The sequence below is a fragment of the Chelmon rostratus genome, chromosome 23 (genome assembly GCF_017976325.1).
Source record: "Chelmon rostratus isolate fCheRos1 chromosome 23, fCheRos1.pri, whole genome shotgun sequence".
Taxonomy (NCBI): Eukaryota; Metazoa; Chordata; class Actinopteri; order Chaetodontiformes; family Chaetodontidae; genus Chelmon; species Chelmon rostratus.
The window spans coordinates 6,482,335-6,504,720 of record NC_055680.1 but is presented as its reverse complement, the minus strand read 5'-3'; the positions used below and the strand labels follow the sequence as shown (position 1 = coordinate 6,504,720).

Sequence of the window (22,386 nt, the reverse complement as noted above, 5' to 3'; positions counted from 1 at the left end):
TTAAATGAGGAGGGGAGTGACATTTAACACTAAATATTTAACCATATATCTAAGCATGCTGAGCCAATGAGAAAACCCTGATTTCTTCACACTAAAGGCACCTTGTGGCGAGATTCTGTCAGTTCTGTCTGTGGGGCTGCTGAGAGCTTCCTGGAAGAGAGTATAAAGTAAAGTGAAGTAGTTTCTTAGGCTTAAAACATGTACCTTGCTTCTCACATAATGGATTTCAGAGGCAGACTATCATTATATCATTGTTTTTATTACTATCATTGTAATTTTTCATCATTTTGTCTTTGCACAAAAAAAACAAACAATACATTTTTCAGGAGCTGATCACCCCTCCCAACCCCAAACCCACCACTACAGTTACAGTTTGCTCAAAACACATTTAAAATCAATGTAAATTACAGCAATGTAAAACGAAATAATGTAAAATAAAATCAACCCTGAAAGAGATAATATAACAGCAACAGCCAGAATAATAATTAGAATCCAATACCCAGCACCTTAATACAATGATCAACTTTTAAAGAAAAATCTGACGTATTAAAAACTGAAAGAAATAATAAAACGACAGTGTGTCATTGTGATAGATAGAAAGAAAGAAAAGTGTTAAGTTAAGTACAACCAGCTGACGGGAACCAGCTTTGTCCCCATCGCCCCCTTTCTTTAACCCCCGAGTGTGTGTGAGTGTGTGTGTGTGTGTGTGTGTGTGTTTCTTCTGCTTCGCCAAACTGGTGCATCAGCGCAAAGAGAGTGGGACAGGAAGCGGCTTCTTCTGGTCTGTGGTTTTGAACGTGAACATGTGCTCCGATATGAGAAACGCTTTGACGAAGAAGCCGCTCCTGCTTTCTCTGCTTCAAGCCATTCTGGACCGATAAGGCCTTTCAAAGTACAAACAAACAGACGAGGGGGGGAAAAAAAAACAAAAAAACAAAAAATGGCCACAGATAAACGAGCAGCAGTCGTCACCACCACCATCAACATCGTTAAATACATCGATAACTCCTGTTCACTTAGGGGCCTGTTTTGTGTTTAATCCGATACACTATGAGCTCTGTGTGTGTGTGTCTGTGTGTGTTAAAGGTGCACTACACTGAAAAGGCAGCAATGATATGATCCGACGTGACCCTTCACACCCCATCCAACCCCCCTCCCCCAAACCCAACATCCAAATCTGTACAAACCCAAAATTTCCAACGACACAAAAATATATTATCAAATCAAAAGTAGAAGAAGAAAATAATTCACCATTCGTCGTCGTCCTTGTCGATTCTTTTTTTTGTTGTTTTTTCCCAGTGATCATTTAATAATACGCTCACACGCGCGCACACACACATACTGTTTGTTACATACTCTGAAGACACCTTTTCTGTGGGTTTGCTCTGTGGGAACATGTGTGGCATGGGGGACCAAAAAAAAACAAAACAAAAAACAGGGGGCAAGAAATGCGTCGGTTCAGGGTTGACATTCTGGATATGAAGGCGTGATGCCAACCGAAGCGATACCAACTTTAACAAAAACAAGTACAACTCAATCATTTGAGCGTTCATGTGTTGACGTACGCAACAAAACAAACCCCAAATCAACTCATAAAGAAAGGCAACATAAAATCCATCAACAGCCCCGTCCATGAACTGTCCTTCCCTCCCCAGTTTCCCACATGCCCCTCTTTTCCAGTGCACAACTCTTTTTAAAAGCCATAAAAGAAACTTAAGAAAAAATAAAGTACAGACTTGAAGGGTCGAAGCCTGAACAATCGATGACGACATCAAGTTTAACTGGCCTCCTCGGACTTGATGGCGCGAGAGAAATTAAAATAAAAAATAAAAATAAGGAGGGAAAAGGGAGTGAAGAGGTGAAAAAGATGGATGTGTTTGTGCTGAGTTCAGTTTGAAATTAGAGGGAGAGGGTGGAGAAGTGTGTGTGTGTGTGTGTGTGTGAGAGAGTGAGGGGAGGAGGGAGGTGGTGGAAGGATGGATCAGGTGGATTTTCAAAGTTCATTTTGGGGGAGGAGGGTTTGTGCAGGCAGGTGGAGGGTGGAGAGGGTCCTTTAACCAAGAACAGCAGAGTTCGTCCATCCAAAGTCCATCTGTGTGTGTGTGTGTGTGTGTGTGTGTGTGTGTGTGTGTGTGTGCGCCAGCGGGCTTCAGCAACCAAAGTCCTGGCTCAGTTGGAGTCCACTCAGTTTTGGCGGAGAATCAGAACAAATTCCATCAAAACTCCCTCGAGTTTTCCAGCAAAATAAGGCTCCGAACTTTCTGTCACTCGTCAACACTTGTTAGAGATTCAGAGAGAAAGCAGACAGTTGTTTTCCAGCAATCTCCTCGTCCCCCCATCCAACCCCCTTTTCTACCCGGCGTCCCCCCCAACCCGAAGAGACCTGGTAGCAGAACCGTGCAGAGAAACTGAATAAATAGCAGGAAGAAGTGACAGGAGTCGTCCAAGTGACCAAAGTGTGACTTCTAAAAAACAGAGAGAGCAGATCGGACATGCAGAAGAGTGGAACGTCTTAGTAGAACGTGACAAAAGAAAAAGAAAAAAAAAACAGCAGGGAAGAGAGAAGACGTCGGTCTATAAGTACTTCACAACTGAGAGGAAATCAACTCAGAGTTTCTAATGGCGGGGCCTCGGGAACTGAGCGAACAAAACTTCTAGAAAAGTAACGTTTTCTAGTCTCAGAGAGCCCCACCTCAGACCTTTGTCCTGACAACAATTGTTATTTTTAAAGTGATCCCACCCTTTAGCTTACCTCCTGACCTCCAGAGTGCCCCCACCTCGCATACAGCATCATCTTCATCCTCGCTATCAGCCCCTTCACCCTCCCACCTCCACCTTTTAATCTCATCTCTCCTCGCCGCTCCTCCGCACTCACAGTTTGAGCTCGTTGGCAATCTTTGAGGCAATGTTCTTGAAGGCGATGGACGTGCCTGAGATCCGCTTGAAGCGCACGCCGTTGAGGGAGAGCCGCGGCAGCTTGCACACCTCCATCTCCCACTGGACGAAGTCGTCGCGGGCCGGGTTGCCCGACACGCACAGCAGCATGTAGCGCTCGCGCAGCTCGTACTCGCAGCTGTTGGAGTCGAGCACCTTGCGGATCTCGCGCATCATCTCCATGGGCTCCATGGACGACGTGGTCTTCATGGACCAGGTGAAGCGAAGCGAGCGCGGCTTGGCCGAGTCCTTCTGGCTGGCGATGGCCGGAGGGGTGCCGGTGCCACCTGGGGGGGAGGATGACAGATGAGAGGGAAAGAAAAGTGGTAATTAAAAATAACAAGGGACACAAAAGAGAGAAAGTGAGAGGGCAGGAAGAAGGAGTGAGGAGGACAAAGATGGGTTTAGAAACATTAACGAGTGTGAGATGAGAAGACTGAGAGAATAGTGGAGGAACGAGCGGAGAATAAAAAAACGAGGATGAAAACATCACGACTGCAATATTCTCTAATACAAAACCCCATTAAGACAACTGTCTGAATAAGAAGTGATTACCACATCCTGAACAGTGCTGCAGCTGAATGAAGTGTCACTGAATCAGGATGTGAAGCTTGAAAAACCCTTCAGCAAAACGCTGCGGTGACATAAAATGATACCTGATACAGAACAACATCGCACGACGTTCGGAAATGACATCATCCCCGTCAGAGGTAGTCGCCTAGAGACGCCGGATGATAACATGCCACCACGGGCTCAGAGGGGAATAGCACCAGCATATCTTAACAAAATATTGGAATATGAACGAGTTTCGCCGCAGATTATGCGTTATATAGAGGCTGCGCATGGATGCCCCGATTACTCGCATTATACGGATATACGCGCCGCTCCTCTGGGGCTAATTTCTTCAAAACGACTCCAAATGCCACCAAAGTTGTCTGGGTGAGTAAATGGTCGTATTTAATGCTACAAATAAGGTCCAGGTTGTAAAAAACAAAAGTTATCCTTTAAGATCAGCACAGGGCTGAATTCTAAGCGATCTGTGCATCTCTAATTCTTTCTGATTAATCGACCGATCTGAACTATGGAGGGTCTCAAGGGTCTGCGCTTGGCCCCTTTTTATTTTTCCATCTTCGTGCTGCTGTTGGGCCTTTCCACTTTGCTCAAAAGACATTGCAGCAAACATTTCACTTCTAATCGAGCTGGATTAGGCGGAGGAATTCAGGTGTCACCGATGAGTCTTTTTATTATGTTCACCACAACAAATTTCTATGGTCGGCTGTACTTACATCGTTTGAAAGTGCTGCGACATCTTTCCCTCATCTTGAAGGAAAGTAAACGGCATTAGCAGCATGTTTTTGAGGTGGAGACATTATTGTTTGGAAGATGTTCTTTTTTTGCTTTAGTGTGATAGTGACAGCAGGACAGGGACAGGAAGTCGGGAGAGAGAGGGGGTGACATGCGGGTGAGGTGAGCTACTGAGGCGGCCAGAGAGGACATGACTGTGCCCCCGGCCTACATACCAGTGTTACCAGATCCTGGTGAGGAGTTGTTCTCATCGTTGTTGGAAGAGGAAGACAGAACGCCGCCGGACGTCTTCTCTGACTTGTCCACTGTGCTGCTCAGCATAGACCTGGGTGAGGGATGGGAGGGTGGAGAAGAAGCAGAGAGGTGGAGGAGGAGGAGAGGAGGAGAAGGAAGAAAGGACAGGCGACGGGATAAGAGATAAAGCGAGGGACAGGAGAGACAGAGAGAAGGGCGGGAGAGGACAGGAAAGGAGGACGAGATAAGCAAAGAGAAGAAAAGTGTGAGAATTGTTTAAAAAGTAGAGCCAAAAAAAAAGGAGGGGAGGAGGAGGGAGAGATGGAGGAATGATCGAGAGGAAGAGGGAGATAATGAGGTCGTGGAAATGAATGAAGACAAAAAGCAAAATTTCTTTTAAGTACCCCTGTGTGTGTTTGTGTGTGCACATCTTTCAGGTTGCTAGGACGTGTGTGGATTTATATGAGTGTGTCTGATTCTGTGAATTTCAGGTCAAGTTTGCACACAAACACACATTTGGGTACTTTGATTCCGGTTTCCCATCCCACATACACACACACGCGCGCACACACACACACCACCATGCAGGTCAACCTCCACACCGGCACTCTCGCTCCCTGGGATGCTACCATTCACTGCTAATATCCCGTTCCCTGATTGGTTAAGCCGTTATCACCATCACCAACCAATTACATCCCAGCTCGGCCCCCCACTCCCAGCCATTCACAACAAGCTCTGAGATCATCTACTGATAGACTCCAGGCTACTGATTGGCAGGCGGTTTTGCTAGAGTCTGGGGGTTCGTAGGGTTTTCGGGCTCTTCTGTATCTCACCTGCTCCCCTCATCCCGACCCTCTCCCTCATACGGACTCCTCGAAAAAAATCAACACAAGTTTAGTCTTCTTGAGGGCTAAGAGCAACAGTTGGACTCTTAAACAGATAGTAAATCAGCTGGCTGAACACAGTCGCCCTGCTCGCCATGCCTGACTGCGCGTTCCGATCCAGCCTCATCGAGCACGCCGAATGTCTAATTTCCACTTTACCGGCTCAAATTTAAATCCAGAGCCACCTGAAGGACTCAGGTCACAATGCAGGTCCCAGTGCCAGCCCAGCCTGTGTACGCACCTTATCACAGCTCCTCACTGAGGAGGCGTCATGAGTGTTCAATGAGTTGAAAACAGGAAAGAAAAAGATTGAGCTGCACCATCTACTCATGAATCCATCGCTAAATTTACATGCTTCTTTCTTAGGAACTACTACTTAACAGACCATTTACTAAATTGGCTTGCACCACTAAAACTTAAAGGAGTATCTTAGCTAGTACAGACAGTAATGAGCAAATTGGTTACTAGGAAACATCTCATTTGTGTAAACAGGACTTCACTATAGTTGTAACAGTTTAATGGGACAATGTTTGTAAGTGAAAATAGCATGAAGAAACATGTGTTTGAGTCTTTTCTCTGTCAGTTATACCTGCTGGTATAACTGTAATTATAATAATTTGTAACAACTGAGCTCTAGTTTGGCCGGTGCAACCCGTTTTAAATTAGGGGTTCTTCAAAATCTGCTTACTAAACACTTGTGTTATAACTAGGCTTAAGTTGAACCTTACAAACAGATGGTGCAACCAGCTGCAGGAGGAAACGCTGCGGTTCATTTTAGATCAGAATCTAAGGATTTCCAACAAGGTGGAGCAGATTGGAATAGTTTGTCATGGATGACGTTCCAAAAAACTGAAATGTTGGGGGGGAAAAAATGGAAAAATTTGGAACAGAATGGAATGACTTGGAATGGAATGGGTTCTGTCAAAATGGAATGTTAGGAATAAAACGTGAAGCGGAACAATTCGGATGGGCATGGTTCGGAACAGAACAGTCGGCATGATGAGGGCGAGTCGTGTGGCTAAAGGAGGTTAGGAGCATTACTGATCCCAGCACTGCATTAAAACCTGCATTAGTAACAGTGGACCTGGACACAGGCTGTTTAAAACACACACACACACACACACACTGTAACTACAGCCTTTATAACACAAACGTAACATACACACACACTCTCTCTCTCTCAAACCTGCAGACAAGACAGAAAACACACATAAACTCAATGGAAAAAAAAGCAGACAAAAACAAAGAAACACAAAGACAACAGCAAACAACGTGCAGACAATGGAAGGAAAGAGACACACAGAGGACAAATTCAACAGTTATGGCCTTAAATTCATTCTGCTGTGGGAAAAGACAGCATTCCTGTTTTGCCCCATTAAAATAATAACCAAAAACATCACGTGAAATACCTCCTGCAACAGAAACATGATTAAAAATAGAGCACATGCGAAATGACAAGTGGGAGAAGTGGAAAAAAAAAGTTACACGAGGATTTATTTGAAAAAGTAAATTGGTCAACAATGTAAAATTAAGTCATCTGTGCAATTTGGCATGCTGTGTATGATTTGGCTAAATATGAGGGGATGCAAAATGGCTCCCAGAGGAGGGGCACGGTGGGATCAAGGGAAAACAATGGACTGGTAAGATGATTACTTGAACCCAAATGTATCTCACTTGTCTGGGGAACTTTCACTGTCCACTACGTAAAGTGCACACATGTAATTAGTCTAGTCATATAATAATACACATAATAACCCATTTTCCACATAGTTATGCATATAGTTTTTAGGCAGATTAATTATTTCTCCCTATCATATTTTAAACTTAATAATTTATGAGAATCCTTAAATAGCCAAAAGGCATTGCTACTCGTAAAACCGAGAGGTAGTTCATCATTTAACGCTGCAATATTAAAACTGTGTTACAAAGTCTAACCACCAGGTGGCGCAATGGTCCAGCTTAAAGGAAAATTGCTCTACCTGCTGGTTAAAAGAAGCCAACACACTTAAAAGCAAGTGTGTATGAGACACATGTGAAATCTGTGTTGTAGCAGGTATATATTGAAATGTTAAAGGTGTCAGTGTGTGTTTAGCTTGTGCATTGTGCAAATAACTACATGAACATGGGGAGAACATGTGTTTTTAAGTTAATGTTTGGGTGTGTCAGTATGAGTATACATACACGTGTGTGAAGTGTAATCTGTGTGTGTGTGTGTGTCCACAGCATAAAAGGTCTTTTCCAGCCAGAGTAGGTCAAAGCCATCCAGTTCTGTTGCTGCTGCTGTTAGAGAGCCAGTGCCAGAGTGAGAACAGAGCGAGGAAAGAAAGGAAGAGTGCAGCCTCCGGAAAAGAGTGCAGCCTGAGAAACACTGCAGCCCCCTCCCTCCTGGGTCCTCTCCTCCTCTCTACCTCCGTCCACAACTACCAACTACAGCCAGGGACTTTAGAATAAATGACTTCCCCAGTGGGATCATCAGAAACTTACAGCAAACACTGAAAACACAACTCCAGCCCTCTGTGGCTAATGGTAACCTGAGTTTTGTGACCAAACCGATACAAGCAGAGTGGTGAGATGAGTGATGGTTTGGTAAGTGGCGTTAGGCTGGATAATGGTTAGCAACATTAAACAATTCTGAGCAAAGTGACACAGCAACACCTGCTCATAAAATGATAAAAACAAAAAAACCCTGTGCTACTTTTCTCATGTGCTTCTGGAAATGAGGAAATTAGTGAAGGACTCTGCCCACGGGATGAATCTCACCAGTTTCTAAGATTTGAAGAGGAGGATCTCCATTAAGATCAAAATAAGGACAACATTTTCTGCATCTGAAGCTCAGAAAGGGTTAAGAATAGGAAGGGAGTAGTTTGATCTACAGCACCATTAAGTCTCGACCTAAATCTGGGATGCTACAGGGGGATATGAGCGCACTTACACTGCACCTGGCAAATAAATGGAAAAGGGAATGAGTATGTGGTGGGTGGGAGGGACAATGGAGGGACGAAGAGGAAGTGGGGTGAGGTGTTACTGTGCTGCATGACGATGGAGTGAGTGAGTTAAGTGAGCGGGTGGCTGGGTGGGGGGGGGGGGAGTTAGTGAAAAATAAATAAAGAAAAATGGGCCAAAACACGGCACTCAAAACCAGAAGGCTCAAAAAAAAGGGGCCAACCACAGAAAAAAGGAGGAGAAGTAATAAGGCTCAAGGCACAAAAGGAAGATTTCAACAAAAAGCTGCACGAAACACCAAAAGGGGAGGAAATATATATATATGTAAAATATATATGAAGAAGAGAATATACGTATATATATATATAAAAAGGGGTTATATATTTATCATTGGGGATGTTGCCTACCTTCTCGGAAACCTGAACGAGAGATTTCTACAAAAACAAAAGAGGGATAAAGAAAGAAAGAGAAACAAACGTATGTATAAAAACATATAGATTTATGACTTTCCTGTAAAAGACAAGCTGCCCTCTGAGTAGCAAACCAATAAACGTCCAACAGGCTCAGTCGGGAGTGAAGCAGCAAGCACGACCATCATTAAATAACCAAAAAAATAAAACAAAAACCAAAAAAAGGTCATCAGCGTTACTGCTGTCAACTTTCAGTCTGAATGTGATTAAATGTGGGAATTATAGGTGGCAGGCATAATAAAGTACACACCAGAGCACCTTAAAGGGATTTAATGAGTTCAATGGGAAATTTCCATTAAGAGACCCTGTTTGTCACCCCCACCCGACCCCAAACATGAAATGAAGCGCTCCTCCACATTCAGAGCGCTCCTGAGTGATCCTGAAAACAAGTGTTTGTGAGGTGAATAGTTCAAACGTGATGCTAGAGGCTAGAGGAGAGAAAACCACCTCTTATACGTGTACACGCACACACGCACGCACGCGCACACACACACACACACACATCAAATGAAAAAGCACAGGTTAACCAACAACTTAATCTTTAACACACATTGAGAAAACATAATCTCCTTCATACACACACACACAAACACACACACGTGCACACACACTTGTGTGTTTGAGGGACAGAGAAATATCACTCTCCAGACCAATCAGGAAAGTGCAGAGGTGAGGTTATATGATACGTTAATAAAACACACCACTTCAGCATATATATACATATGTGTGTGTGTGTGTGGTACAAATGCAACACAATCTGTCTGTCTGCACCACCTCTAGTTCCTACCACCATGGCAAGTTCTGTGTGTGTATGTGCGTGCATGTGTGTCAAGGTGTCCCCACTACTGGTATTTATAGTTGAGGGAAAAGTGATATCTCCGGTGTAACCATGGATACTGTCGCCACGGAGCTACAGTATCTCTGAGTGGGAGGCCTAGAGAGTGGCTGTGCTTGTACCTTTGCCTCTTATACATACACACACACAGACACACACTCTACACCAACACACAACATATCCGGACAAGACACTTGATCATTCTCAATTTTTATCTTTTATAAGCTCGCAAAACCATCAAAAAAACAAACATATACCCATTCTCTGTTTCTCCCTCACACACATTTCAGCTCTTGTGTTCATAATGAACCTCCAGGGTTGTTTGGTGACACTGCAGCAATGACAAAAACCTCAACCTCCCATGCTGAGCTTTTCCTTCTTCTGTTGCTCACACGGAGCTCCCTCTTTCAGTCTCTGCCACCTTTAAACCCTGACTTCCTGTCACTTCCTCTCCTCCACATCTTCCACTCTGATAGCAGCCTCTGATTCCAATATGTCAGTCAGCCTCGCTGCTCCTCCCCTCATCTCCGTATAGCCTTATCCTTTACTCAAATAACACAATTCACAACTGTGAATCTTACAGTGTACTGTACTGGCGTGATGTCTCATTTATATCAAATGCAAAGTTAATTTTTTTAACTTTTTTTTGTCAAAAGCCAAAATCAGCGTGTACAAAATATCAGTCTATTCCTCTCGAGACTCTGTAGTCTAAGATTTGGTAGATACTATGTTACTAGACAGGCTTTTCCCTCCAATCCTTTCCTTCCACTTTCATGACCACAAAGTGCTGTACTCAGCTCACTGTATTTACACAGCAGAGTTAGATCAAAGCTAGACTCCACTTCCAGAGAAAATGAAAAAAAAAAAATCTAAATAAAACAAATTTAGCTTTCATTATAACCAGGTACCCATGAGAGCAGTTTTAGTGCTGCAACCTGCACTAGAGGACTGAGATAAAAACTGGGCCAGACGTGGAACCAAAACCAAAATTACTCCTCAGTCACCACTGCTCCAAACAAAATTATAGAGCAGACACAGCTGTTCCCTTTCCTCTCCCTTTCTACTCTCAGCAGAGTTACAGATCAGCACTAGTCTCGTGATAGGGATGAGATTTAAAGAAATACTCTGAATCCAGTGATGACATGGACGTACAGTACGTCGTTCCTGAAAGGAAATGGGCACATGAAATGACTTGTAACGTAAACCTAGTCATTTTCTGTTTCAGGCTGAAACCTCAATACTCAGAAAAAACTTTAAACTGTACAACTGCTACCACGACTGCAGTGCATTTACTAAGCTACGTCCTATCTGTCTCTTCGCTTCCTTTCTCTTGCGCGCTAACAGTGCAACTACACAGTATAATTTGACTATTAGCCCCTCCCGTTTTCCCATGCTCTTGCCTCTCTTTTCACTCACCTGCGTACAAACTTGGATGTGAACTTGCTGAAAATCCCCGTGGCGCCATGTGTCCTCCGGGCCTGACTGTTGCCATGTGACAGCGATGGGGATGCAGGCCCACCGGGGTAAGCGGAGCCCTGCTGGTCCCGGGCTCCCCGCTGCTGGCCTGCATGGAATGTGCTGCGGATGCCCACCCCTCGGGAGAAGTTGGGACGGTCTGACACGGCAGCGCTGCTGATGTTGTGGGCAGATGGGGAGGCACCGGGCGCCCGCTGCGGTGGGGCGCTGTAGAGGAAGGGTGGGAGGAAAGAGGAGAGAAACGGAGGGAGGGATGGTAAAGAAAAGGCGATGCAGAGCAGAGGAGGGTGTGCACAAGCAGATAGGTGGATGTGAAGAAGACGAAGAGGTGCGAAAAGATTGGAGAAGGATATAAGAGGTTGGAAGGTGTGATGAGAGAAGAGGAAGAGAGGAGGAGGTGCAAATGAAGAATTCAGGGTGACGGAGATTGGACAGAAGACAAGAGAAAGCAAAATAAAGAAGTATGAGAAAGGAAAGGAGACAAGAGGTAGATGAACAAAGTGAGGTGCAGGAGGAGAGAAGCAGAAAGAAAGGTATAACAAGAGGGGGTGGGGGTGAAGAAAAGGGGTGTGGGAGAGGAACATTCATTTAGACAAACACTAATGGAAGAAAACTACTTCCTTCTGATGTGCTACTTACCTCAGTGTAAGGTCATACAAGTATCTATGTCTGATTGACGTCTGCTCGCCCTGATGTTTCACATAATCCCATAAGTCAGCCAACTCAATATTTAGGGCCATGTCAGGTCAGTGACACGCCGACACACGCGCACATGCACACACAAAGTTAATCCGCTTTCCTTGGCCGTAGGGCAAAGCGTCACAAACCTCCAGCTCTCTTTCTCACACGCACGCACGCACACACTGACACAGACATAGACACACAAGCACTTGCACACTGTAACTAACCACTGAGCTAAAAGCTTGCATCTGCTTTGTAAGCATGTGTGCGTGCACCCTCCATGCCGGTGTGTGGCACTAGCACACCTGCAGCAGATGGCAAACACAACAAACAGGAAAGGCAAAAGCACAAAGACGAAGCACACACTCTGAAACACAAGGCAGGCAAATACAGAGTGTAAGAAATACAGACAGCAGAATAAATAGTGTACTCAGTACAAATGGCCAATCCACTGTGGAGGGCTGCGATGGGACTGGGACGGACATAACAGCACAAATATTGCAGGTGCAGGTTAAGGTTACTCTAATGTGGGCAGTCATCATCTCGGGACAAAATTCCATAAGTAGGACGGGCTGCAGGCTTTACAGCATCCATGTAAATGCTTCACCTGCCATTAAACCAGCTAACGAAAGAAATTCAGTTTATTTTAGATCTCTCACTCGCCAAATTCAATGTCTCTCTCTTTTCTGAAGAAATTTAGTCAGTAACAGATTGCTTTCATTATTTTTTTTGAACAGCTGACATGTAAAGAAACATGCTGTCACTGCCAATCTGCAGTCTTAAGTTACAGCATCTGGTTTGTGTCTGCTACTATGGGAAATAACATTACCTATCAAGAAAGAGGGACACAATCTATAATCTTGTAGTTCCCACTGCTTATTACTACTATTAAATGACTATTATACTGCAAAAGGCTAATTTTCATCTTTTACAGATGAGTAGCCGAATAACTGTGATTATCAGTGTTTTAAGGACGAGGTTGAGGGATTGAAAACAACAGTCCCATGCAGTGCCTCTAATGCTCTTCAAAAATAAAAGAGGATTTTCAGTTAAGTTAACGGTCTAGCTGTGTGATGAACACATTCCTTAATTTGATGAGGTTGAGGGATAGTTGTGCACTGAGGACAAAACATAGCTAAAACACAGATCTCTCCTATGGATATACAAGGAAAGAAAGGCTGGATCAGGCAGATTAGTGGGGGACCAGTGTATGAAGGGGGCCTTCTTTAGATACTTACAGTATCTAAAGAAGGCCTGTTTTAAGGTATGGGGTGGATGCAGGTGGATGTGTCGTCATGGTGCAGCTGGTTGATTTTCATGCTAGGCACACTTGATTTGCGTATAGTAGACTGCACCCTCTACTTTATACAAATGTACTTGCTTCATTACTGTACATGAATACTTTTGCAGTGTTACTCCTAGAGGTTGTACATTTATGAGAATGGTGTTTGGGGACAGCTGGATAAAAACAGGAATGGGATGGGTGCTTTGGGGCACAGACTCTGTTCTGAGAAAAGGTGCCTATTCCTCAATCAGGATACAGTCTATGTGTTGGAGCGGTACCTTCTCTCCAGCGTTCCCAACCAGGTTCTGAACAGCCCAAGCTCACTGCTGAACGACGCATGCAACAGAACGAGACTTCAACATAGAGCAGACAAAACCACATACAGCCAGAGGGCCACCTTGACATTTGCTCAGCAGGAATTTTAGCCTGACATTTGCAGGGGGAGGGGGGCTTTTATCACTAGACAACTGTCACAAAAAGGGTGAAAGGGTGGGGGTCTCTGTCTGTGCAAATGGCATATCACTTCTGCCTCAGACAGTACTGCAGGTAGCTGAGGAACATATTCATAGACCTTACACCTTGTAATGTGACACATGGCTGGCAGGGCTGAAATAAACAAACAAAAGAGGACTAAAACTCAAAATATCAAAGTAGCCCTTGAAACAGACACTGTCAAGCAGGCGAGCTCGACAACAAAGCACACACACACACACACACACACAAACTGAGCACCCAGAAAGCAAACACACACACACACAGAGTTCACACAAATGACCAACAAGCCACAGTCAGGTCATGACTTCATTTCATTCATTCAGCGTCACAGTAAGTTAACGCTTCGTAGATGAAGACAGGGTTCTCCCGGGCAAATTAACTAACGCTTACATCGCAGATTAAAACTGTATGAGTGAGCACCAAAAAAACACAAAGAAAAACAGAGAAACTTAAAACGGACTCTACTTCGTGACACAGAGCAAGCCAGGGAAAATCCTTTTGTCCAAACACAGCACGTCAGAAAAGCAAACGGGGGACAATATTACAATTTATACACAGACATTTCCACACATGACATGCATCAACACAACGGTTACATCTGCATTTTGTCTGGTTCTCCCCAGAGTACTTTCTCAAAATATCTTTTCCAATGACTCAATCTCACAGAACGTTGAACTTTTTTTTTCTTTTACCACTTACCTGCTTAGCCTACCAGGTAGACTATGCAGGTGAGTGAGGCTCAGAGAGGCAAGTTCATGCAATAATTATTAAAGGTATTTTCAAAGTTTGAAACCATAGTTTTGTTCATTGGAGGGATTTTATTAAACTGTATGTATGTGTATGCCTGAATAAAACTAAATACATTATTATGGCAAATGTCTTAATTAGTCATTTTAAGATGCTGAATAATGTGTTTCTTTTCCTTCAATAGCACTTTTCTTGGAAAGACTTTGGGGTATTTTTATGATTGTAATTCATGATTATGACAAGTGTAATTACTATTGACTATCCATTTATGTAGAGGGAGAATATCTCTCCATGCAGTAGGGCGGAGCGATAAAATGATCTTGACAGAGGGCCGCGATGAAATTTCAGTCGATACCGATTGTTAAGGTTTGGACATTTTCACTCGATATGTATAGATCTAACAGCCTATCACACAGCAGAGATAAATGCAACAGACAGACAGGCAGCCAGTCTGCAGTCTTTAGCGTGCACGTCGTAGTACAAACCCATTTCCTGCTGCACAACACTGCTTGAGCTACCAGTGAAGAAAGTGGATGTTCTCAAACAAGCAGAACACAAACTTGTACTTCGTGCATTAACACAGTTCTTTTAATAAGTTACAAGGCAAGCTAACTTGTATTGCTTTAAGGCAGATAAAGCATGTCTGCAAAATTAAATGTTTACATTACAAGATGTTATTCAGTACTTTCTTTTATCACTAAATACATTTTTGCCATGTTTGCATGGTGGAATGTTTTCATTACGTTATTCTGTTTTTTTATGAAAATAAATACTTGCTTCAGTCACTATCAGGATACTCTTCAAACTGGCAGCATTGTCAAATTACGTATCATGATAAATATTGATATTCATCAAAGTGGGGAAAAAATATTGTGATCATATTTTTTGCCAGGCCTAGCATGTACACATTCAAAACTTTTTATTTTAAGCTCCTATTTTCACAAATTAGAAAGCGTCACTTTTTAGAATCAGCATGATGACGTCCTACGTCCAGACAACTGGGGAGAGATTTGGTTTACTATCAAGCTTTTTTATCGACCTTTACATAACCTTTGGATTATTTCTTTAATGAAATAAAATGCAACAGAGGACAGTATCTAAGACTTTTATCATGTCAATGTCAGTGCCAAGTTTCTAGAAAATACCATCTCATTCAACTTGTTTTACTTATTCTATTCCTCGTATGTACAGCACACCTCAGTATCAAGCCATTCAATATCCAAGCTTACAGTACAAAGAGGGCTCGCCTGCACACAGTTTATTGACTATTGAGACCTCTGCGTGGGGAAACCTAATCCCTGCTGGTCCGTAAATGTCACTTCTCTGACTTTGCCTGTTTTGTTTTTTTTTTGTTTTCTTTTTGCTGCCAGGAAACATAACATCATAAGTTAAAAAAAAACATCTCTGGTCTGGCAGAGGAGCGGTACAGTGAAAAACCTGCTCATCTTGTTCTCAAAGCTCTGACTATTCAGTTAAGGTCCACTGGGTAAAGCTGATGTTTGAGAGTGACTGATGGGCCAAACAGAAGATATGTCAATGTCACCACACCAAGTTTAGCTTGTACAGCTTTCTGAGCTTCATAATCCACTTCCTGCCTGTTGCTAAGTAACTGATCAGTCTATGGTAACTGCTGTTTGTAATGTTGGACATCTCACTATGGAGATGTCGTTTAGTGGTATAGTGGTAAATATACTATATATAGGCAGATATTCAAAATAGCACAACTTTGTTCAAGAAATTGACACCACAACGGAACTCAACAAGCTATTTCTTGTGTCTACTTGCAGCTGCATTAATGCTTTACTTCCTGGTTCTCGTTTGCTATGAGGGAAAAAAATTGTATCCAGCAGATATAAACTGCACATGTTTCTAAAACTGTACACATCCCATCATACAAAACAGAGGGAAAAAAAATTTAGCTTTTGCATGTAAGACTTCTTATCTTGTCTTTGGTTTGATTAGTGCATTTCATCTTTAATATTTAAGTACTTTACCAAGTGATTTTAGGTGATTATAAGACAATTTTTAAGCAAAAATGTACAAATATTTGAGAATAAATGAAACACAGAAACTGCTGAACTTAGGCAAATATACTATTTTTGCTTATGTTACTGTGTATGTGAGGTGGTTGTTGGCAAGCACAGCAGTTTGTGTTAAATAAAACACCTACTCTTTGGGGAGGAAAATCCACCTCTTTGATGAATTTCATGTTTTTTGGGGGAAAAATATTGGCAACCAGGTCACTGCTGCGTGCCAGGATTTGTCACTGTGCAAATAAAAGGTAGTCAACGAGTTTTTTTTTTTTTTTGGTTCCAAAAAACAAAAGAAAAGTTGGTGCTGTCCCTTTGATCTAGCAGTGGTGTAAGGTCTCAGAGGCAACAAATCACTTCATCTCTCCTTCTTCCTTTTTGTCCATCACGTTCTTGGGGAAAGGATGATGATCTGTGGTATGAGCTGAAAGGGTCTGAGGGAGCTGAGTGTCTGTCTGTGTGTGTGTGTGTGTGCGTGTGTGAGAGTGAGACAGAGACTTGCCTGGGCCGTGGTGCGTGCAGGTCAGAGGGGCATGGATGATTGGAGGAGGACAGGGACTTGTGGTGGCGGGGACGCGAGGAGGAGGAGGAGGAGAGGACGGCAGCGGCCGAGGCAGTGGAGGCGCGGGAGCCCGGAGTGTTTAGGCTGGGAGGAGGAACAGGAGGAGTGCCCCGCCCAATGTACGCACGCACACACACGCGCGCACACACACACGTGACCAAGTCACACAATCAAACATACATACGAGCATGACACATACACACACACCAGGCGGGGTTTGTGTGTGGGTGGGCGGGGAGGTGAGGTGGAGCATGGTTAGAAGCAGCACTTATCAAACACAGTAAGGGGGGGTGGGGTGGGGAGCAGAGGAGAGAGAACAGAGAGAACAGAAAGCACAGAAACAAGTGGAAGAACAGAGGAAGTAGAGACAGAAAACACAGAGCAAAAGTACTTGAACAATGAAAGAAAAGTTGGTCTTTTGCACTGTTAATGTTGCTTCACAAAGAGAAAGAACGAGATCAAAGGCTGATTGTGTTCATGTGCCTTCATCTTTTGACATAAAGTCTTCCTGACTCAAAAGCCAGAGGACAAAAGACCAACTTTAACACACATTTTTCAGCTAGAAAGAATGAAGACACACTTGAGAAAAATGTGGACAAAGTCTGGTTACCGGTTTAACAGCAATGTGCAAAGCAACAAAACTCAGCAAACCACCACATGGTAAGTTAGGATGGCCCAGTATTTCACATTCCAATTATATGCAGGTTAATCTATAACAAAAATAATTAACACTACGAGACAAAGACTTAAAATCTACACCAATTTTAAACCAGTATCTTATGCTCTTTCGCAGGTAATAATTGACAGGTTAAGTGTTGAGTTATTTTCATGTAGACAAGTAGATGTTTGGCAGGAAATAAGGCTGTTTCCACTGTCCTGTTATGGAATGATCACTGACTTCTGAGCTTGCAGTTTTATAGATCTGACCTGCAGGTCAACATCCTTCCTTTCCTTTACTACAATCTAAACCGTATCTGTAACAAACAGTATTTTACCAAATTACTTCAGCAAAACAACACCGGCTATTTCCTGAACCCTCTCTTAATCAGCAAGGTTGCTACGGGCTACAAAGCTCTGCACATTACGGATAGCTTTAACTTGACTTTATCCACACACAGAGACAAACACAGTGAGCGACAGGGGAGAGTGGTACCAGAGAGACAGAGAGACGGCTGAAGAGAGAGGACTGAGCAATGAGAGAGAGAGAGATGGACATTTACAGAGGTCGACCAAACAGCTGCTAATTACACAGAAAACAAACACAGAGCTGAGAGAAACACACACACTATTTCTGACACAGATTAGTAAGGCTAGTGGTGGAAAAATAACTGCATTCACTGGACAACCCAGTGTGTGGCAAGAGTTTGAGCATGTGTGATATGTATGTTTAAGCTTGTGTGTGTGTAGATATTTTTGTGTATGTGTAAGCCTATTAAGAGGCAAGTACAGGGACCATGTAGTGCCACTAAGAGTTAATATTCCATCACAAGTCCTCCTAATCTCCTTAGAGAGAGGGGGGGGAGAAAAAGAAGGAGAAGAAAGATTAAAATAAAAGACAAGAAGAACAGTAAGGAAGCTGGAAAAAAGAAAACAAAGGAGGCGGCAAGAAAATGTGAGTGACTTAAGATCCAGAGGGACAAGAGCTCAGACGGAGATAAAAGACACGGAAAGAGGGAAATTAGAAAAGGACCGAAAGGGGAGAAGGAGAATTGGAGGGGGGGGGGGGGGGTTACAAAAATAAAAGCCCAAACTTCAAAGCATTAATGATGATCAAATGAAGTAACTTTAAAATCAAAGCAGATGACAACCACTAAGTTAGCAGAGCCTACCATGGCTAACAGACCCACAGTACTGAAAAAAACAAAAACAACGCTGTCTCAAATGACCACATCGTCACCATGGAGCACGTTGCCCAATTTCTCAAAAGTTATGTGGCTTCACAGCCTGAACATGGATTCAATTTAATCATTTTTATTATGCTGCATGTATGGCACTATGTTGGGAACGAGGGGGTCATCTGAGACTGAGGTACAAGTAATAAAGCAGTAATGACAATGAACACTGCGTCATAGTAGGGATTATTTGTTTGGCTTAATATTTAATGCTTATGAAAAAGCACACAAAGCATATGACTGGTTAAGCGTGAGGGATGTGCGCGTTTGTATGTGCGGACGCGTTTGAGCTGTACTCATCAGCGGAGGCTTACACTCCCAGAGCGACAAATTCAACATCAAGCAACTCCTATACAGACAAAAAGTTGTTTTGTCCATACTGGAATTGTTACAGGTACAGTGGTTGAGGAAGAAAGGTGAGCCGGAAGGATGAATTACGTTTACGAAACGGGAAAGGGGAGGGAATATGACACTATGACAAATGGAAATTTAAATAGTGAGAAAGATGAAAAAAAATGGAAATCCTAAAAATCTTGCTTTTTGCTTTTTGTTAATGTCATCTAGCATTACCCGCCGATCCTTGATTTGACTTTGGGCAAAAACTATTTGTTTGATCCAACTAAAAGTTTGGGGAAGTCAAATTTCTTTGAAAAACAACATTTTATCAAAGGAAAAGAACAGAATGAAGGATAAGAGCTTAAAGAAGGATTTAGGTCTCCGTGTGTCAGCGTGTGTATATGTGAATGTGTGTCCATCCAACCCTACTTCTACTCTGAGTGGCAGGCCTCAATCAGACCATCATGGTAATCTGTAATCTACTGGAGGTTTGGCCTAAATTCCCAAGGGAGCCTGATTTTCTTGTCCAGGAGGGCTCACCCCGCCCTGGGGGAAAGCTCTTGGCCTCCCTGAGCCAGCTGGCAGAGCTCTGGAGAGTACCAGCCAAGGTCTGGGATTCAGTCACTGAGACAGCTGTGGGACTGCTTCATTCACAAACCATGGTGAGTGTGTTTGTATTATGTGTTAGTGTTAGCAAGGAAGCAGTGCTGCCTCAACTTGAACTGCCAGGGACGGGACAGAGTGTGTGTGAGAACGACGCAATATGACCATACTTGCCCTTGTCTTTTGGAAAATATATTTTTTTACGTTGTGCGTGTGTGTGTTTATACCTGTCCTTGCCGTTCTGGATACCCTGGCCAAGTGTGGCTCTCTCAGTCAGAGGAGAGTTCCGACTGCGGCCGGTACCGGTGGACAGGATGCTATTCTGAAGGGAGAGAGGAAGAAAATAAGAGTGTTAGAATTGTTTAAGATGGAGGACAGAGCATCTGTGGGAGATCAGTGCTGTGGACAGAGAATGGAGAAATGGCCATTAAAGGTGACCAATTATTACTGGAACAGCCGTGAGCAAGCTTTCTGATCAACACAGACAAGTGACTTCAACTGCCATAACATTAATTACATTTTCGACAAATCATGCATTAAGAGTATTTCCTGTAAGTAATTCTTTTTTCATATTCAATACCAAAATCATTTCATTTTCACCTCAGTGTCCTTGAATTATCATTTAAAGGCCCTGCACTCCTTCACAGGTGGTTCCCATTACCTTGACAGATTAGCTATCTGCTCAGGTGGAGGTTGGGCAGAGCCATACTGGGACATACTCAAAGTCCACATGTTAATAAAAATGATAAAAGTCCAGGCTGAATTAACAGGAGGGTGAAAGAGACGGCATTTAGAAACGGTCTGTACATGCCTATATAAACCCGGACAAGGTAACTTCACCTGCACTGCTTGGTAGTGACATTACTAGGGACTATAAAATATATACATATCATTTCTAAATCTTGAAAGTTCAGTTTGATACTCCTAAAATAATAATTTGACGAAATGAGGACAGATATGACATGCCATCAAAAAACACATTTCATCTGTTTTATATTATTTTGTTGGCTCTCCTTGTTGGGTTACTTGTAATAAAGCCATAGAGGTTCTTAATTGGTCCCAACTGAGTGGATGGCAGAGCTGGGTGAAACTGGGAAAATGAAAAAAGCTATTTCACGACATGTCACAGCAGTAATAGAACAGGTGTAAATGATGAAATGAATGGTGGCTGAACTTTATTTAGCTGCTTCAGTGTCAGGGTCCTGGTATTGTGCATGCTGACTCACTATCACACTGTAACTGATTACCGAGCCACTTAAATAGAACAGAGCCAGTAACACCTGTGCTTATTATAACAAGTCAAAGTGGTGCTGCAAATGTCATGTAAGCAGAGGGGGTGTTCGGGCTCACGGTGGAGGGCGTGGCGCTCTTCTTGCGGTCAGAGGAGACCAGAGGGCTGGCCGGCACCTTGGTAGTGGAGCTGCCTGATGAGCCTTTCCTCCCAGAATCCTCCACTGCAGTCCGGTTGTCTGCTTGACCCCCTCTCTTAGAGTAGGAGGAGCCTGGAGAAACAAAGACAAGGAGTGCATCAGAAAGGCCATCACTTGCTGTGACACCTCCCCTCTTCTTTCCATCAGCATCATCATCTCATTTGCCATTTTCCTGCCTGCATTACTTTTCCTGGCGAGATCATGGTGTCTTTTATTATATTGTGTTAAGGAGTTCAGTTTTTCTTCCATCACCCACTACCTCCTCTACTTGCATGTGCCGCTTCTGGCTATGTCACATACAGCTGCTCTCATTGGTTGTGCTTTGAAAGGTCAGTGGCAACTGAGGTCAAAGTTGAAATAATTTGAAATTTGAGTGCAACACTTCTGACTAGTCGGGTGCCACCGCTCTCCCCAAAGCAAAGCAATGACACAGCCAGCACAGAGCGGTTTCACCGCTCATCATGAGTGGGCACCTTCACCAGCCCATCCTGCTCCACCTGTCGTTTTCTCTTCCTCCTCTGTCCGCTCTCGTTTCACAACTTGGATACAGTTGCCTACATAATAAAATAAAATAAAAATAGCATTTTCAGAAAATGCAATATCTTCAAAAACCATTTTGGGACCTAAGAGTCACTTTTTACTTATTCACTGCCTTTCATGGCCTTGAATCTTTTATTCAATTATTTTCTCCACCTGCTTCAGTGTGGTAAGACCGGAGACTGCTGTTGAATTTAAACAAGTATATCCTCACCACCAGAAGCTCCCGCTAAATGGATTTTTAATGCAGTTTAATGCTGTGACGTTTTGAGCACAAGGCTCTTCCTTAGACCATCCCAGCATGCACCAGGGTTAAAATTACATTATTCAATTAAAAACATGCAAAAACTTGTATATGACTTGCTGGCACTGTGTTTCCAATCCTGATCTATTAGCAGCTGACCATCTCAATCCAATCCTCCATCTACATCCACTATTCCTGCTCCTAACCCCCTATAACACAAACCAACTTTGCCCCCCTCCCCTCCGACACACACCAATCTCACCCTGGTCAGTGGCTCTGCGGTTCTGAGGCTTCTGGTTGGATGAAACACTGCGCTGTACCTTAAAGAGGAAGATGGACACACAGGTCAGTGTGGTATTCTTTATGTCTTTTACACACACACAGGGATGTAAGTATGCTCACAGAAGAGCTGCATTTACAGTCACTGTTCATTCACAGAGCCATTCACACGTGAAATCTCCAA

The 22,386-nt window shown here is 43.3% G+C and overlaps 1 protein-coding gene across 13 annotated transcripts in view; it reads right to left on the bottom strand.

Moving 5' to 3' along the window:
- Positions 1-359: 359 nt before the first annotated feature.
- The window catches only part of mark2b (MAP/microtubule affinity-regulating kinase 2b), a 53,036-nt gene continuing 31,009 nt past the window's right edge, over positions 360-22,386 (bottom strand). For 3 of the 13 annotated variants that reach the window (XM_041964960.1, XM_041964967.1, XM_041964961.1), the window contains exons 13-21: positions 22,177-22,243; positions 21,063-21,214; positions 19,940-20,034; positions 16,822-16,965; positions 11,022-11,288; positions 8,708-8,734; positions 5,307-5,345; positions 4,455-4,564; positions 360-3,221 (exon numbers count right to left, since the gene is read on the bottom strand). In XM_041964960.1, coding sequence (XP_041820894.1) covers positions 2,872-3,221; positions 4,455-4,564; positions 5,307-5,345; positions 8,708-8,734; positions 11,022-11,288; positions 16,822-16,965; positions 19,940-20,034; positions 21,063-21,214; positions 22,177-22,243 — 1,251 coding nt within the window. In that variant the 3' untranslated portion in view covers positions 360-2,871. The remainder of the gene's footprint in view (positions 3,222-4,454; positions 4,565-5,306; positions 5,346-8,707; positions 8,735-11,021; positions 11,289-16,821; positions 16,966-19,939; positions 20,035-21,062; positions 21,215-22,176; positions 22,244-22,386) is intronic. The other 10 variants (XM_041964964.1, XM_041964969.1, XM_041964965.1 and 7 more) reach the window with 7 other exon arrangements.